We start from the raw sequence: 18,830 nt of genomic DNA on the forward strand, positions 1-18,830 counted from the left end.
TAACTACTAGCTAGTTCGTAACTAAATTTGTTAAAATGTTCTTAAAGCAAACTGTAGTTAGTAAGTCGTAAGCTCTCCGTAAAGTAATGCGTATAGTCACATTGAATGACGTAGCATCCAATAAGAAGCCATAAAATTGGTAAACTGCCTTAAAATTCTGCAACTAATGCATCTATATATAGCTGTCCTATGAAAATCAACATGACAAATTATATTTTTATAGTACATTACAAAAGTAAGTCACTACTAGGCAAGGGCCGGTATAAGATTCTAATGGTATGATAAACTTAGATGAAAATATCACGGTTTTATGGTTTAGCGGTATTGTGATTACTGCTCTAAAATATATTCTTTTAAAATTTCTGGGTAAAAACCTGAAATTTTTTTTCCCTTTTAAAAACCATATATATTTTTAAAGAAACATTTCTAATATTTTGAAACAGTAAACATGTCAGGCTAAATATTTCAAATGAATTATTGACTTCTGCTGTCTTCATTTATTTCAAAAACGTTTTCTTTTTTTTTTAAACGGTATCCTTGGATATCTTTTCTGCTGGAGTTATTTGTTGTCCTAAAAAACAAAACAAAAAAAAAAAGTAAATAAAAAAAAAATTGTACACATACTTTACTACAGTATTGCAGAAAATTAACGGTTTTAAAACCTTGACTTTTCCAAACCGCGCCTAGTCACTACACCTCCCATGCCTAGTCACTATAGACGACGCACATACCTGCATCGCGGCTATGAAACTAAAATAATCTCATATTACCAATGTCCTGTTTTTCTTTGATATTAATTCGTCTATTAATGCTTCTGAAGTGGCAGACACCATCACCCAACTCATCCGCGCTTTCCTGTTTGTGTTTTTATTCGTGGGCGTTCCGCATAGTTCAATTGTGCAATTCTAATTGGGCAGAACGAAAGTGTGCTCACTCAATTAGCTAGTGAGACTGTCACACACAGACCCCATGCACGCATTTGCTCTAGGCGGAGGAAATTAAATAATTTATATTTCATACCGTAGCCTCTTAGCTAATCGCAACATTTCAAATCACGATTGCAATTTGGTTTCGATTAATCGCACAGCCCTGCTCAGTAGCGCTTAAATGTTACCAGGAAATGGACGTTTTTAAAACTTTAGTATCGATTGGTACCGAATTACAGTATTGTGTAGGGTTGTCACGATACTGGAATTAGGTACCAATCGATACTGAAATTTAAAACATTTCCTGCTAACATTTGAGTGCGGTTGAGCGTATTTAATGGCACTGATTTGTCATGGTGTTCACATGCTCAATAGAAATGACTGTGATTGGCCTTGAAGGTCATCAGTTCTGGAGCATCTGGAGCAAAGCTGCGAATCATCAGTGGATCGCTTGTATATCAGCTTATAAACAAACCAGCTGATCATGCTCAATAGCACTCAAATGTTAGCAGGAAATGGACGTTTTTTAAAATTTCAGTATAGGTTGGTACCAAATTCCAGTATCGTGCAACCCTAACTTGAAGTGAAAACGAAAGGATTGTCAATGCATTGTCAATGATATCGAATGAAATTGAACTGAATTGATGACACAATCACAATCGATTTACCAGTGTACCAGCAGGCATACAAAACACTGCACTGCTAGAAGCGTACATAGAGATCCAATCGTAGTGTTTGGTTGCGGAGGCGGAAGCGCTTTAGGAAGGGTTCTTTAGCCTGGTGTGTCAGTCGACAGGCAGGTCTGAGCGAGGTGCTGCCACATTAAACAGTCCCCCACCAGGCTGCTTTGTTCCAGACCGCTGCTTTACTCTGGGGCGCAGCTTTCCCACAGCGCAAGTCCATCACTGCCAGAGAATACTGATGCAGCCCGTCTGTCTCAGCACACACACACACACACTAACGCACACACATTCAGAAACATGTGTGCAACATACAAAGCCTCTAAGCCATGAGCAACTGGCAAAAAACCTGCGCTAGTAAAAATAATCCTGAGACGCAATTATCCCAGCACGCGTCCTTCACACCAAAGGCCAGGAGGAACACAAACAGTCAGACAAGCTAATTAAGCCATCCGTGCCTCGTCCTTTCACCACGGTTCAGGCCGAGTCTATTCGCAGCGGATGCCGTATTGTCAGCAGCTCTTTTGAAATTGCCTGAATTTTTCATTTAATGCAAGAAAAAATCAGGGGAATAAAGGAATCAGTATCACCTATACACACTTTTTCCCCCTCCTCATCCTCTCCCCGTACGCCTTTTCAGTCCAGAAAGGTGCGCGAATCCTATTTGCGATGCTAATGAGCGGTTATGCCATCAACAGCCAAGACATCTGCTCAGGAGTGTGTGCAGGTTACAATTTCAAGCTGCAGAAATGAACAATGAGTTTGAGGCTGCCTGTTTACCAGCTATATGCTGCTGCTTAATTGCGGAGGTATAAACTACTACACTTTGGAAAAATCATTTTCCTCATTAATAAGAGTTTTTACATTAATGGTGCACAAGACAAACCTTACAATTAAAATACTAACTACACACGCATATCTTTGGCCAATTAAGCAGTGCCATAAAGCTTGCGAATAGACAACATACTCATTGAATACATACACATGTATGAAACAAATCCCTCAAGTATTAGTGCAATATTGTGTGACGAAAAGTTGCAATAAACCAACAGTAACATATTATTAATTCATCCTTCAATAACTATTAAGGCTATTATAAAGATACAGCTTTAAAAACTATTTAAAAATGTAACATTGCCACATTTCCATGTCGCATTTCAACAGTAATTTCCGGGGAATGATTGGGCCTCATTGGACCTTCCTCAGGACCAATGGTAGGGCTTTTTTGGTCTGCCGAATATCTTGGGCAAAAGCAGGCTAACTGGGCCGGGGTGAAAACAAAGGGAGAGTTTTCCTGAGTAAATTAAACAGGGTCTGAGGAAAGATGCCTAATTCGCTAGTTTTACATGCGTGCAAAAACAGACAGTACTGGTCAGTGTAAAGGCGGATTTATACTTCTGCGTCGAGTGATTGGCGTGACCCACAACGCATGCCTAGCGCCTAGTTGTGCATTTATATGTCTGCGTGCTGCTTGTGTTGCTCCTCAATAACACTTCCGAAACACTAGCAGGCAGTAGGTCTTTATGTTTGTCTGTGTAGAGTTTTTTCGAAAGGCATGTAGTTTTTTTTCTGAACGCTACCTTAATGTCAAATAGCTAAAACTCACTCGTTCAGAGGCGGGAACCGGCGGACACGCAACCACTTTAATCATAAGGTAAACACAAAACAAAAGTACATCTGGAGCTCCTTCACGGGACTCGACACTTGTAAACACTCGCAGCTCTCAGCACCGCCCACACTCTTCACCTCTACAAGTCGCCCAATCACAGAGCTTGTGCTATGCGTTGTTGCGACATGTAGTTACATTTAAGAGATGTGCGTCAGCATCAGCCACAGCGAGGGCTATGTGATAGCGAGAAGGCTGCACCAGACCAAAATCTTGCGCTTGGCGCTGAAATATAAATCAGCATTAAGAATATCAGGGCTCTTCTGAGCAGATTGGTTGACTCCATCTGTCAAAAGAAAACGTTATAATAATGTTATATTTGGAAAGCGACAGATTCAATGCACAATTATCCAAGTCTGGGAAAATTATAAAAAGTTGCGGTGCCCATCTTAAAGGCATAAACACATTAAGGATGTCTATTCGCTGAAATTCGTATTAAAATATGTTTTATTTGTATTGTGCAAAGTATATATATGTAAGGTTTTTGTGCGAGTTATATATATTGAAAAGGGGAAAAAAATAAAATAAATTGTTGTATGAATGCTGTAATGTTTAAATAATTTTCCGTTAAAAATGTGTGGTCATGTGACCATCAGGAAGAACGCAGCATTTCATTTCTCACTGGACACGTTCTCTGTTCTTGCGAGTTCGTTCTTTCGAGGTATCTTGGCAAGACCGGTCTTCACAAGTACGTAAGTCCGTTCTCTGTAGGGCTGCTCGATTATGAGAAAATTTATTTTTTATAGATATTTCCCAAATGATGTTTAACAGAGCAAGGAATTTTTCGCAGTATTTCCTATAATATTTTTTCTTCTGGAGAAAGTCTTATTTGTTTTATTTTGGCTAGAATAAAAGCAGGTTTAAATATTTTGAAACCTATTTTAAGGTCAATATTATTAGCCCCCTTAAGCAATATATATTTTTTGATTTTCTGCAGAAGAAACTACTGTTATACAATGACTTGCCTAATTACCCTAATTAAACCTTTGAATTGCACTTTAAGCTGAATGCTTGCATTTTGAAAAATATCTAGTAAAATATTATGTGCTGTCATCATAACAAAGATAAAAGAAATCAGTTATTATAAATGAGCTATTAAATCTAATATGTTTAGAAATATGTTGAAAAAAAAAATCTTTCTGTTAAACAGAAATTGGTCACTAATAATTCAGGAGGGCTAATAATTCTGACTTTAACTGTATATATAAAGTTATTTTCCTCCCTGTAAATAAACTAAATAAATAAAATAGAATAAAAATATGGAACAAACTGTGCTTTAAGCATCTTCACTGCAAGAAAAAATAAATAAAAACTTTAATTATAGCTACAAAGTTTTTCAGTTAAGTGAGTGGTTTTCTCCTTTTGTTGTTTGATCATTAATGATCAAAACAGTCGGCAGTAGGAATATTGCACGCTGTCACTTTAAGAGCAGTACGATTCTGATTTATGGTTTCACTTTCACATGTCTTTTGATTCTCAACTCGTTTATTACATAAATGAGGGTTAATATGAATAATCACTAAACACAGTGTGTTGACACAAATTTGCACGTATTTGACCATTAAAGCGCTCACATTAAGATGACTCTAGATATGCGTGCTCTGTTCGTCTCTGAGGCTGAGCGCACACACACAACAGCATGCGATTTCTTTCGCGCTTTTAAAAAGATGAATGATTGGAATGTACATCAATGAACGATGCGCATCCCGTGCTGCAAAAGTTACATTACAGTACATGCTTTCAGTAATTTTCACGTGAAACTGAGCATTGCAGAGCAACAACTGTGTACAACTGGAAAGGGGCGGTATATGATGCAATAATCGTTTATCTCGATTAATGGTTTTCGAAATTCAAATCGAAATTCAAATCAGATTTTCGATTAATTGGACAGCCCTAGTTCTCTGCATTCTTGTCATTGAGAAACAGCCCTTGTAAATCAATATTTTTTACCTCACAGCCAATCAGAATCCATCTTGCTCTAAAGAGCTTGAGCATTTAAAGTAGCAGACAACAAAACAGCAGTACATGCTTATAAAAAGCGCTTAAACTTCCAGCACTACACCAGCAAATTAAGTTATTTTTGTAAATCCATTTTTTTTATCCATAAAAAAGTAAATATATTTTTTGATATGCATGCATGAGCGTGCAGGGGATCAAGTGGGCCTTTTGCTCATGCATGCATGCGTGTCAGTGTGTAAGAAACAGAGTTTATTTAATGAGCAAGATGTGGGACAACAGGGATTATCTGCCGCGTTGAGGGATTTAGAGAGGGAAAGACTGAGTTCTGTCCTGCTCACTCAAGCAGACTTAATAAATCTGCCCCAAATGCCCCACCCAAAGCATCAATTCAGGGGCAAAACACACACACACACATATTGGTGCATGTTTGTGCCAACTCTCTCTTCTTTTTCAAGCCATTACTGCAACAATGCCTTTCAAAGATGACTTTCCTTGTAAAGCCACGATCAATGGCGCACTTCAATTCACAAATCCCCCCCATCATGACATCACACGTCTGGATCTCGATTCAACAGACAAAATGGAGGACAAAATGCTATTAAATATCACAAAGAGAAGAGATACGGTTGCAGGTGCACTGCTTACTACTGTAACGTTCGTACAACGTTAACTCAACATTTAAAGCACACACAGCGGGATGCGCTTCAGATGTGGGCCGTTAAATCCATAATCCCTTCTTTTAACTCGGTGTGTTTGGTGTTAATACTCCAATTAAGGAAATTTCGTCACAAACATTGTTAGATGACCTCGGGGAAATAAAAAAAAAAGCTGGCACGAAGAAGAAAAAAAAAAGGCTGCCTGTACGCCTACAGAGAGGTGAACAATTGAAGTCATGAGGCGCTCAGGCTGGTCAGAGTAAACACCTTCTGTGTCAAGTCTGGTGAGAAGTCGTTGCTATGGAGTCACAGCGCCGTGGCAACAAAATAGTGCCGACTACTACGGGGCCCCCCATTTTCACATGCTCCCTGTCGGCCCTTCATTATCAGGCTGCAAAGGTGCTGTTCGCTTGACTATTTCAGCTCACACACCTGAAAATGTGATATGTGTTGCTGGATGAGATTTCCCTCACACAATTAGTCCAATGGAAAATCATTATGATTCAAGAGTGACCCCATTAAATCCTGCCTGAGACTGGCTCTTCACACAGATTGTTTTGGTGATGTTTATTTATCCATCTATCTATCGATCTATCCATCCATCCATCAATCTATCCATCCATCCATCCATCCGTCTGTCTGTCTGTCTGTGCTTCCCACACATAGACTTTAGGTAAGCCGCCCAGGTATATTATTGGCCTCCACAGTAAATTTAGTGACATATTTTTACTATTATCATCATCGTTTTACACTTTTTTTTGTATTCAACTAATAACCAAACATCCACGATCGATTAAGTAGTGGAAATTTTTCTCTCATATACCCGTTTCATTCTGTGTGTGAGAACGGTCACAACTCCCACATGTAATCTCATGTGTTCTGCAGACCTACAGAGATTTGCCTTTTTGGGACTTAAAAACCATCATAGCTATTAACGTCTACACCTTCCCCAACCCTAAACCCAACCATCATAGTCATTAATGTCTACACATTTCCCAAACCTAAACCTAACCATCATAGTTATTAACGTCTACACCTATCCCAAACCTAAACCCAACCATCATCATTAACGTCTACACCTTCCCCAACCCTAAACCCAACCATCAGTTATTAACGTCTACACCTTCCCCAACCCTAAACCCAACCATTATATTTATTAACGTCTACACATTTTCCAAACCTAAACCTAACCATCATAGTTATTAACGTCTACACCTATCCCAAACCTAAACCCAACCATCATCATTAACGTCTACACCTTTCCCAACCCTAAACCTAACCATCATTGTTATTAACATCTACACCTATCCCAAACCTAAACCCAACCATCATAGTTATTAATGTCTACACCTTCCCCAACCCTAAACCCAACCATCATCATTAACGTCTACACCTTCTTCAACCCTAAACCTAACCATCATTGTTATTAACATCTACACATACCCCAAATCTAAACCCAACCATCATCATTATAAACGTCTTGGCATGGGCTGGATAAGACTCCAGACTGTCTGGGTGAAAAACATAAAATATTTTGGAACAGTAAACATGTCAGGCTAAATCATTCAAATAAATCACTGACTTCTGCTTTCTTCATTCGTTTGAAAAACTCAGATTTCTGTACAATTTAAAATGGAATCTTTGGAGATCTTTTCTGCTGGTGATACTGTGTCCTAAAAAAACAATAAAAAAAATGTAAATAAAAAATCTGACAAATACCATAGGCGGTTTTAAAACCTTGACTTTTCCAAACCGCAGTATACCTTGAAATTGGTTATTGTCCCATGCCTATTAAAGTCTACACCTTCTTTAACCCTAAACCTAACCATCATTGTTATTATTATTGTTAATTATCTTCACCATAACTTTTCAATCCAGATGGACGGAGCAACCATCACTGCATACAAAATGGTAAAAAGCCTTGGAGTAACGATTGATGACCAACTAAACTTCTCTGACCACATTTCTAGAACTGCTCGATCTTGCAGATTCGCACTCTACAACATCAGAAAGGTCCGACCCTTCCTATCTGAACATACAGCTCAACTCATTGTTCAAGCTCTTGTCCTCTCCAAACTGGACTATTGCAACTCTCTGCTAGCCGGGCTACCAGCTAGTTCTATCAAACCTCTTCAGCTGCTTCAGAACGCTGCAGCACGAGTGGTCTTTGATGAACCCAAAAGAGCACATGTCACTTCGCTACTCACCCGTTTGCACTGGCTGCCAGTTGCTGCTCGCATCAAATTCAAAGCTCTGATGTTTGCTTACAAAGTGACCTCTAGCTTGGCTCCTTTATATCTGCTCTCACTTCTGCAGATTTATGTGCCCTCCAGAAACTTGCGTTCTGTGAATGAACGTCGCCTCGTTGTTCCATCCCAAAGAGGGAAGAAATCACTTTCCCGAACTCTCACATTCAATCTGCCCAGTTGGTGGAATGAACTCCCTAACTACATCAGAACAGCCGAGTCACTTGCTGTCTTCAAGAAACGACTAAAAACGCAACTGTTTAGTCTCCACTTTCCATCCTAATCTGCAACTGCCTCTCTGGCTATACCACTAACTGTGCCCTCTCTCTCTCAAAAAAAAAAAAAAAAAAAAAAAAATTACTAATGCTTTGCTTCGTAGACTTTACACACCTGAAACTTGTCTATAGCACTTGTTCACTGCTGCTCTTATAGTTGTGTGAATTGCTTCCTTGTCCTCATTTGTAAGTCGCTTTGGATAAAAGCGTCTGCTAAATGACTAAATGTAAATGTAATGTCTACACCTACCCCAACCTTCACAGTTGTTAATGTCTACACCTTTCACAACCCTAAACCCAACCATCATTAATGTCTACACCTTCCCCAAACCTAGTTATTAATGTCTACAACTACCCCAACCCTTAACCCAACCATCACAGTTATTAACTAACGTCTACACCTTCCCCAATCCTAAACCAAACCATCACAGTTATTAACATGCAGCCGCAAGTTGCGGAGGCTTTCATACTTGACGCGCTCGCCATTGTACTGTTATTTTGTATTGCCATTGTACTGATGCAGATTTTACCTGTCAGCAGGTGCACATGGCTCATGAATAGCATAAAAGTAAGAGAAATGGTGGATTTCTTTTTTTATTTCAGCAATGTTTTTTTTTACTTTAACCACTGAAAAGAAACAGTGTATAACAGTCATAATAAATAAAACTATTGTTAAAAATTAAAATTATGTTTTGTTTGTCATATATAGTTAACCGTTTATGTGCTGTGGGTAAACGATGTGTTTCAATCCGGCTACCATCGCAAGTATGTTTCAAACCTGTGGGAAGCACTGAATATTCTGCATAAATAAATATAAAATATTTTTATGCAAAAGACACAATGATAAAAATAAAAGTGAAGGAAATTAAAATCATTTTTTATTCATTATGAAAAGACTGACTTTATGTAACCTGCAAAAAATATGAAAATTGGTATTTTCAAGGTATACTGGTTTAATTTCACACATTTCATTCATGCAGGCCATTCTAAATGATTTTTCCATTCAAACTTATCTAACAAAAGCTCTTCATTTTGAATGAGATGATTTTTTATTCTAGTACATTTAAATTTTAACAACAGTTTTCATATTATTATCTTTTTTTTATTACTTAAAATATAAATATGCTCCTGAACTAACAGTGCATGATTTATGAGTGCAATAAAAAGCGTTTAATCTTTAAATTAAAATGTAACAAAGGGTCCACCTCTAAAAGTCCACTTTACACCCTGCAGCCAATCAAGTGCCACTCTGAATTGTTGTTCCATAATATACAGTTTCACTCAGAAACACCAATAATACATAGTTTGAGCATCGATACTCAAATAGTCCTCAATAGGTATTAGATACACAGATTGTGGATCCTCAATAGTCACATCGCATGATTCAATTACTTATTAAATATTAAAATTAAACATCAAATTTTTATATTCATTCATTCATTCATTTTCTTCTTAGCTTCATCGCTTTATCAATCAGGGGTTGCCACAGTGGAATGAACCGCCAACTTATCCAGCATATGTTTTACACAGCGGACGCCCTTCCTCATTTTTTAATTATTGCATAAAATTAATTATACAATGATGGCCATGTTATTTTACATTTGATTGTTACATTTTTGCATTAGAATACTGCTTAATACAGTATGTTCTCCACAGATTGCCACAAAGTAGTTTATTTCACTTTTAATTTGTTTAATTCAGTCGTATGATTGTAATTTATTACATTTTATGCAGATGCACTGCATATAAAAAGACTTGATCAACCCAGTCAATCTTAATTATTGAAATCTTCTCAAATAGAGCCATTCAAATCATCTGTTGAAATCATATTCATATCGCAGCAAAACTAAATATTGCAATGTCAGATTTTTCCAATATCGTGCAGTCCTAATTAGTGCTGCAAAAATTGGTTACATATCCCAATGAATCAAGTGAAAAAAAGTTTTATAAAGCAAGCCAAATCGTGTTCCCCGCTATCACCATCAAGTTCCCTTCCATTTCCAGATGTACAGCTTTAATCAAGAGCGCCTAATCAAAATATCTGTCATATTAGCTCATTAATCAGTAACAGCCTGCAAGAAACTCAACATGCGAGGAGTTATCACACACGAACCAATGTAGGCATATTGCAAACTCACCAAGGTTAGTTAGCCTGATTAAAACGCGTATCTCCATATACAAGCAGCGATACAGCGACTCTCCACTTTGGCTAAAAGATCAAGCGTGAAACACACACCTCCGATTTGCTGCAGGGAAACATCTTGCACAATGCAAATGCATGTCATTACAGATTTACACCTGGGGTTCTTGGCAAAACGCTTACCGTTCTTACTTTTAAAAAAAAGAGAGAGGAAAATGTATTATTCAAAAAGTGATTGTAGTGTCAGTTAACACATGGATTTTGGCACTGCATTTCAGCTACTGGCAAAATGAGGAGTTTATCAGGATCTCAACATAAAGATGAATTTTGGCAGCGTGAAAATCTCTTCATTTCATACACTGACAGCCAACGAAAATGGATATTAAATAAATATTTAATAGATTTGCTACTAAAGTTGCAGAAATGAACTTAAAATCAACCAAATGTGCACACAATATGCACATTGTTCTCATTTACAAACAGCTATCCACTGCCAAAGCATAAAATGAGGGATTTTAAGGTACATGCTGCACAATATATATTATTTAAGCATCAATATTGCAATGTGTGTGTCTGCAATAGTCACATCGTAAGGATATGCAATGTTGAGTTGGGATTATAGTTGATCAATTCAACATTTAAGAAAACATGAGCAAAGTATTTGAGCAAAAAAATACCAATACTAACAATAACCATATCATTTGCATGTGTTTAAAGGCATTTCAATAGAGTTTGGGCACAAAAAAAGTAACTTTAATGAAGAATAATATTACCAAATTAATACAAAGACTATATACAGAAATATTTTACATTACTTTTTGACTCTACGGAAATAAAGCACTCTTTATTTTACTTTTTTCGTTACTTTATTTTAATTATTCTTGCTTGCAATTTGCTTATATTTTATTATAATTTTTTTAGGGGTTTTCACCTTTAATGACAGGACAGTGGAGATGAACAGACAGGAAAGTGTGGGGAACAGAGAGAGGGGAAGGATCTGTAAAAGACCTCGAACCGGGAATCGAACTTGGGTTGCCGCGAGCACCTGGGTGCTATATGTCGACGCACTAACCACTAGGCTACTGGCGCAGACTATTTGCTTATATTTTTTTTATACATGAATTACACCCTAACAAAATTACCCTATTCAATCTAAATGAATCCATCTGGTGAAATTATATTCATATCACAACAATATAAATCGCAGAAAAGAAAAATTATCGCAATGTCAGATTGAAAAATACACTATATTAGAAGGTTTGTGTATGAAGTTTAACCAATAACCAATAACTATTTAGATTTGAAGACTGCTAGCTTATATTTTCTGATAAACAAACTAGGGCTGGCTGACAAAATCGATATCTGTATTTATGGACCAAACACCATTGTCGGTATTGATAATAAAAAAGTTTGGTATGAAGAGCTATAGTTTTATTAAAATAGTTGTAAAACCTCTAAACATTTCTGAATGTCGCTTGCGCACCGCGATTCATGTTCATGCAAGTAGAACTAACCAATCTGCTTCACACTTTGTATGGAATATACACATTTCAGTATTAGCAGCAGACTAATTACCTGAGACAAACACAGCAGTGCTTTTTACTTTTCTTTTAATTTCTTCTTCTTCTTTTAATTTTAAACAATGGTTTGTTCGTTTGTCATCATCTGAGAAAACTGTTGATTGTCGCCTAGTTTCGAGAGACGCCATAAAAAACGGGCGCCAAGGAAAGTACGCACTTGCCGCACTGACTTCAGGTCAGAATAACATAAAGATAAATGAGTGCCGTATAGCAGCAGTGAGGAGATTGTAAATAAATTTTAAAAATTTAAGGATGTCGCCAGAGTGGCCTTTTAGTTTCTTTTCTTGTGCATTATTTATTCTGACTAATTTTGTTATCAGATCGATAATAATAACACAGACACAAAAATAAAAAAGCATTTATCGTCCGATATTGATACAGCTGTCGATATTGATATAGCTGTTAAATGCCAGACACTGAAATATATCAACACAAATATGAACGCTAGTGTGAAAGTACAGCAATACAAAATAAATAATAATTAATAAAAATTACAATATTTAGGAGTTTTGTGACTCAAGGTGTATATAAGAACTAAATGAATAAAAAAGGCCAATTCCACTTTTTGCTATTTCTGCGCAGAATTTTGGTAAAAATCTGCGGATTGTCGGCACCAGTGGTGTAGTGGTTAGTGCGTCGACACATGCACTCCAGTGCTCACGGCAACCCGAGTTCGATTCCTGCCTCGTGGTCCTATGCCGATCCTTACCCTCTCTCTGCTCCCCACACTTTCCTGTCAATATTCTCTAAAGTCCTATCAATGAAACGTGAAAATCTGGAAAAAATTATTATAAAAATTAAAAAAAAATAAAAAATCTGCGGATTTATGCAGAATGATTTTGGGAGTATCATAACTAAAACCTTAATATATGAAATAAAAAGTAATACCTTTTTAACTTGTATTTAATGTTTACAATGCAAATCCAATTAGATTCACTTTATTTGGTAAACAAAGCAAGTCTCTCATATAATACATCTACTAAAAGACAGAATATATTACTGTACAAACTGTATTGTAAATAAATTGTATCAATATTTCATATTAGTCAATAATTTTACTGAAATGAATTTAAAAACTGAATAAATATAAATTTACACACATTTAGACAAGTAAATAAACTGAATCAATGATGGGCTAAAAATCGGCAGAATTCTACGCTCGCAGATTCCGTGTGGGCCTACTCATGACGTGATGAGAAAGTGAAGTATGAGGTGACGTGAATAAAAACGTTGGTCCATTTGGGTGGAAGTGGCAAACTACAAGCTTTACATGTTTATATTAGTTTTATATTTTCTAAATACAAATTGTCACTATTTTTAGGCACACTAACTTATAAATATCCTAAAAATGAATAATACTGACACTAACATATAAAAAAAACTACTTTATTTTAATTTCATGTCACAGACGCCGACTGAATACTTCAAAATAGATATGAATTTTGCCAATTAAATCAGTATATACAGGAATCAGAGAGTGAAATTCATTACCTTAAGACATTTTTAAAAACTCTTTCTGTACATTTTAAGACCTTATAATCACTTTAGGTTTCAACCGGAAACACTAGCAAGATTTTAACTTACAGTTTATTTTCTAAATATTAATATAAGAAACTAATCCAAAACTAAAAGATTATTCATATACTGGATAAAAATCTATTAAATCTAGCTAATCCAGCAGGTTGGCGCCTACAGATCTGCTAAAATAATGGTGTTGCCTTGGTTACTGCAGCAAACAAAGCAGCATAATGTCAAATCTAGTAGGATTTGATAAACTACACAGCATCCTGATATTTGCAGATTTAATTCAGGCAAACTTTACATACAACCATACATTGCATAGTCTAAAATTATATAACACTGAATACCTTAGAAAATAGCATTTAAGACTTTAATACTTTAGGGGCCTAAAATTTCCCTACATTGATTTATCAACTTTTAATACTTTTTAAGACCTCGCGGACACCCTGTAAATACCACAATTTTCATAGTTTGCCGAACAAAATGGCCTAACATGAAGTACAACCTAACAAATGAATATTTAAACATACAAATCATAATTAGACCGAAAGTTCCACATATAAACACAAAGTCTTCCAGTAGATAAGCGTCACTGAAATGTCAACATAAACAAGATTTCTGACAGTCTCTCGTAATTTCAAGTACAACCAAACAAAATGGATATTTAAAAAAGACACCATTTAGGAGGTTTGTGTATAAACTAGGATAGATATTTAAGTAAAGTTAGTATTTTATTCACACATTCGTTCAGTGACAACTTGTGACATGGTACTTTGAATATTCAGTCTGAAATCACATGCAAGAATGATTTTAAAACAACATTAGCACTATTTATTTGACTGTGAACAATGTCGTATTTTTGATGATTTGAATATGATTTCCCTGTTTAGAATTAGCAAATAATAGTTTTCTGAAATTATATTATTAAAGAGAAAGTCTGAATGTGTTAATGCAAACCAACTTTACCTCACTAGCATAAATTAACACCAAATCCACCAACACTGGCACTGAGATGTCAACATAAACATGCTTTGTGATATTATGAAACCACATTAAACATAATACACATAAATAAACCACTGCAAAAGTACAAACAAACAAAATGGATACTAAAAACACGCCACATTTAGCAGGCTTGTGACCGAAACTTGCATAAATTAGCACGGAATCCACACAAAACTGTTAAATGTCACAACCACTCTCCAAGCACACAACACACACACCGTTCCCGATTAAAAACATACACGTATCCACGGCCAAAATCACAAAACAGTGGATTTAAATGTAAAACGTGTGCTTTAGGAATCCAAAAGCAACACAAAATGCTAAATCTTTCACCTCAGCGATAAGTTTCAACACACGCGCACACACGGATGCCTCCTCTCCTGCCAATGCTAAGCTCGATCCAGCTAAACAACACCAACACAAACCGCTCGATTTCCACTCACCGAGTGCCTGGATTGTGGAAACATCATGTCAGTTTTGGTCTTCGGGCTCTTGCCTTGTGATCGTGAAGGCGCAGGGAAGCGGTTTGCTCAGCAGACGTTTATTTTCGTGTTTTTCTTTGTTAGCTGAAGCTCCTCCGGCAGCTACAGGCAGCTCCGCGCCGCCGCGATGCCGATAAAGCAGGCTGATGTGCGCCGCGCTCTTTAACGCGCTTTCGCCATGGAAGAAAAAAACGAGCCGGGGAGGATTTGCTGGATCTGCTGTGGCGTCTTTCCTTCGCTTTTCCTCGTTGGGAATGAGCTGTGATGAAGGGCTGGTGTGTGTGTTTCCCTCTCTCTCTTTCTCTGCTCTCTGGTTGGAGGAAATGATCGAGCGGCGGCTGGGGGAGAGATGAACTAGAGTTTGGGAGCTGATGGCTGCTGTGCTGCTGCTGCTGCTGCTGCTGCTCTCTCTCTCTCTCTCTCTCTCTCTCTCTCTCTCTCTCTCTCTCTCTCTCTCTCTCTCTCTCTCGTTTATTATTATTATTCTTTTTTGTTGCTTCTTTAGTAAGCGATATATATTTAACTTTTAGTGTAATCATATCAAATACAATAAAATATATTCATACGGTTAATTCATACAATTAATCATACAGCTATAATTGATTAGCATATGTATTAGCATAATTATTAATTTTTTCGCAAAGCAGAGACTACATCAAAGTAAATAATTGTACAAGTATAAGTTTATTATTTAAACATTTCACATATTTACAAATGAATTCAAAATATATCACCGAATAATGTTCAAAAACAAACAAATCTGTAAAATAATACACACCAAAAACATTATATATACAGATTGGTCAGCTGCATATCCATGATACAACTCTCCCGTTCCACAACATCCCAATGGTGCTCAATTGGATTGATACCTGGTGACTGTGGAGGCCATTTGAGTACAGTGAACTCATTGTCATGTTCAAGTAACCAGTCTAAGATGATTTGCGCTTTATGACATGGCGCATTATCCTGCTGAAAGTAGCCATCAGAAGATGGGTACACTGTGATTATAAAGGCAAGGCAACAATACTCAGGTAGGCTGTGGCGTTGACACGATGCTCGGTTGGTACTAATGGGCCCAAAGTGTGCCAGGAAAAAATCCCCCACAACATTACACCACCATCAGCGGCCTGAACCGTTGATTGAAGGCAGGATGGATCCATCCTTTCATGTTGTTGACGGCAAAATTTCTGACCCTACCATCTGAATGTCGCAGCAGATATCGAGAACCATCAGACCAGGCAACATTTTTCCAATCTTCTACTGTCCAATTTTGGTGAGCCTGTGCGAATTGTAGCCTCAGTTTCCTATTCTTAGCTGACAGGAATGGCACCCGGTGTGGTCTTCTGCTGCTGTAGCCCATCCGCCTCAAGGTTTAATGTGTTGTGCACTCAGAGATGCTCTTCTTCTTCTGCATTATCTCGGTTGTAACGAGTGGTTATTTGAGTTACTGCTGCTTTTCTATCAGCTGGAACAGGTCTGGCCATTCTCCTCTGACCTCTGGTATCAACAAGGCATTTGCGCCCACAAAACTGCCACACACTGGATATTTTCTCTTTTTTGGACCATTCTCTGTAAACCCTAGAGACGGTTGTTCATGAAAATCCTAGTAGATCAGCAGTTTCTGAAATACTCAGACCAGCCCGTCTGGCACTAACAAAAATGCCATGTTCAAAGTCACTTAAATGACCTTTCTTCCTCATTCTGATGCTCTTTTTGAACTGCAGCAGATCGTCTTGACCATGTGATTGGCTGATTAGAAATGTGCATTAATGAGCAGTTAGACAGATGTACCTAAAAAAGTGGCCGGTGGGTTTGTGTATATATATATATATATATATATATATATATATATATATATATATATATGTATGTGTGTGTGTGTGTGTGTGTGATAGTGTGATATTTTGTTTTTCTTCTGATATACATTTAATTTCAAAAGATAACTATTTTGAAAAAAAATCACAAGTTTACATTGATTGTGATGACTTTGTATGGGTGTGCATCTGTATAAAATACACACAATTATAATATCTTTTAAAGCACAGATGAAAACAATAGAAAAGTACAAATTAAATAAACAACAATTTATGGTTTTGGTGGAGTCTAACAGTATTGATATAGAAATTCAATAAATGTAAAATAAAAGTGTCTTCTTTTTATATATAATAGATTTTTTTCTTCAATGTTATATAATTTATATACATTTTCTTCTATTTATAAACAAAACCAATCAGTTGAATAATCTAATTCTTAAAGCAGAAAACGTTATATTCTCGTGTTTAAATGTTTTAAATTAACTTAAAATCTCTTAAGATCTTGCAATGTGACTATTGCTGATTTGCACATTGCATTATTTGACAAAAAATAAAAAATACTATATATATATATATGTATGTATATACACACACACACACACAGTAAATATACTACATAAATATTTCATAATTAAATTGTTATACAGTATTTCAATGGTATTTCCATACCTAAATATCTACATAATCAATACATAATCTCTAACAGATGTACTTTGTTGATCAAAACCATATATTCAACCTATGTATGCATATATGTACATATATATGCATATATATATATAGAGAGAGAAAGAGAGATATGAGTGTGTGTGTGTGAGAAATTATATATATATATATATATATATATATATATATATATATATATATATATATATATATATATATATAATTTATTTATTTTTTTATATTTCCTAAACAATGTTTAACAGAGCAAGGGAATTTTACAGTATGTGTGATAATATTTTTTCTTCTGGAGAAAGTCTTATTTGTTTTATTTCGGTTATAATAAAAGCAGTTTTAAGTTTATTGTTTTTAAAGCCATTTTAAGGTCAAAATTATTAGCCTCTTTAAGCTATTTTTTTAGTCTACAGAACAAAACATCATTATACAATAACTTGCCTAATTACCCTAACCTGCTTAGTTAACCTAATTAACCTAGTTAAGCCTTTAAATGTCACTAAGCTGTATAGAAGTGTCTTGAAAAATATCTAGTCAAATATTATTTACTGTCATCATGGCAAAGATAAAATAAATCAGTTATTAGAAAGGAGTTATTAAAACTATTATGTTTAGAAATGTGTTGAAAAAATCTTCTCTTCGTTAAACAGAAATTGCCAAAAAAAAAAACACATATATACATGTGTGTGTGTGTGTATGTATATATATGTATATATATATGTATATATATATATATATATATATATATATATATATATATATATATATATATATATATATATATATATATATATATATATATATATATATATATATATGTATGTATGTATACGTATATAAATTTATTTAGATATACATATACATATACATATATATATATATATATATATAAATATTTTTAAAATATAAATATATATATATAAATAAATATATATAAACATATATATATATAAACATATATATATTTATAAATAAATATATATATAAATAAATATATATATATATATAAATATATATATATATATATATATATATATATGTATATAAATAAATATAAATATATATATATATACATACATATACATATACATATATATATATATACATATATATATATATATATATATACATATATATATATATATATACATATATATATATATATATATACATATACATATATATATATACATATATAT

At 35.3% G+C, this 18,830-nt stretch overlaps 1 protein-coding gene across 2 annotated transcripts in view; it reads right to left on the reverse strand.

Annotated features, from left to right (window-relative positions):
- tle5 (TLE family member 5, transcriptional modulator) overlaps positions 1-15,519 on the reverse strand; it is a 52,749-nt gene extending 37,230 nt beyond the window's left edge. For both annotated transcript variants that reach the window (XM_056448260.1, XM_056448259.1), the window contains exon 1: positions 15,098-15,519. In XM_056448260.1, the coding sequence (XP_056304235.1) occupies positions 15,098-15,124 (27 nt within the window). In that variant the 5' untranslated portion in view covers positions 15,125-15,519. The remainder of the gene's footprint in view (positions 1-15,097) is intronic.
- Between the last annotated feature and the right edge of the window lie 3,311 nt (positions 15,520-18,830).

This window comes from Danio aesculapii, chromosome 22 (assembly GCF_903798145.1).
Source record: "Danio aesculapii chromosome 22, fDanAes4.1, whole genome shotgun sequence".
Taxonomy (NCBI): Eukaryota; Metazoa; Chordata; class Actinopteri; order Cypriniformes; family Danionidae; genus Danio; species Danio aesculapii.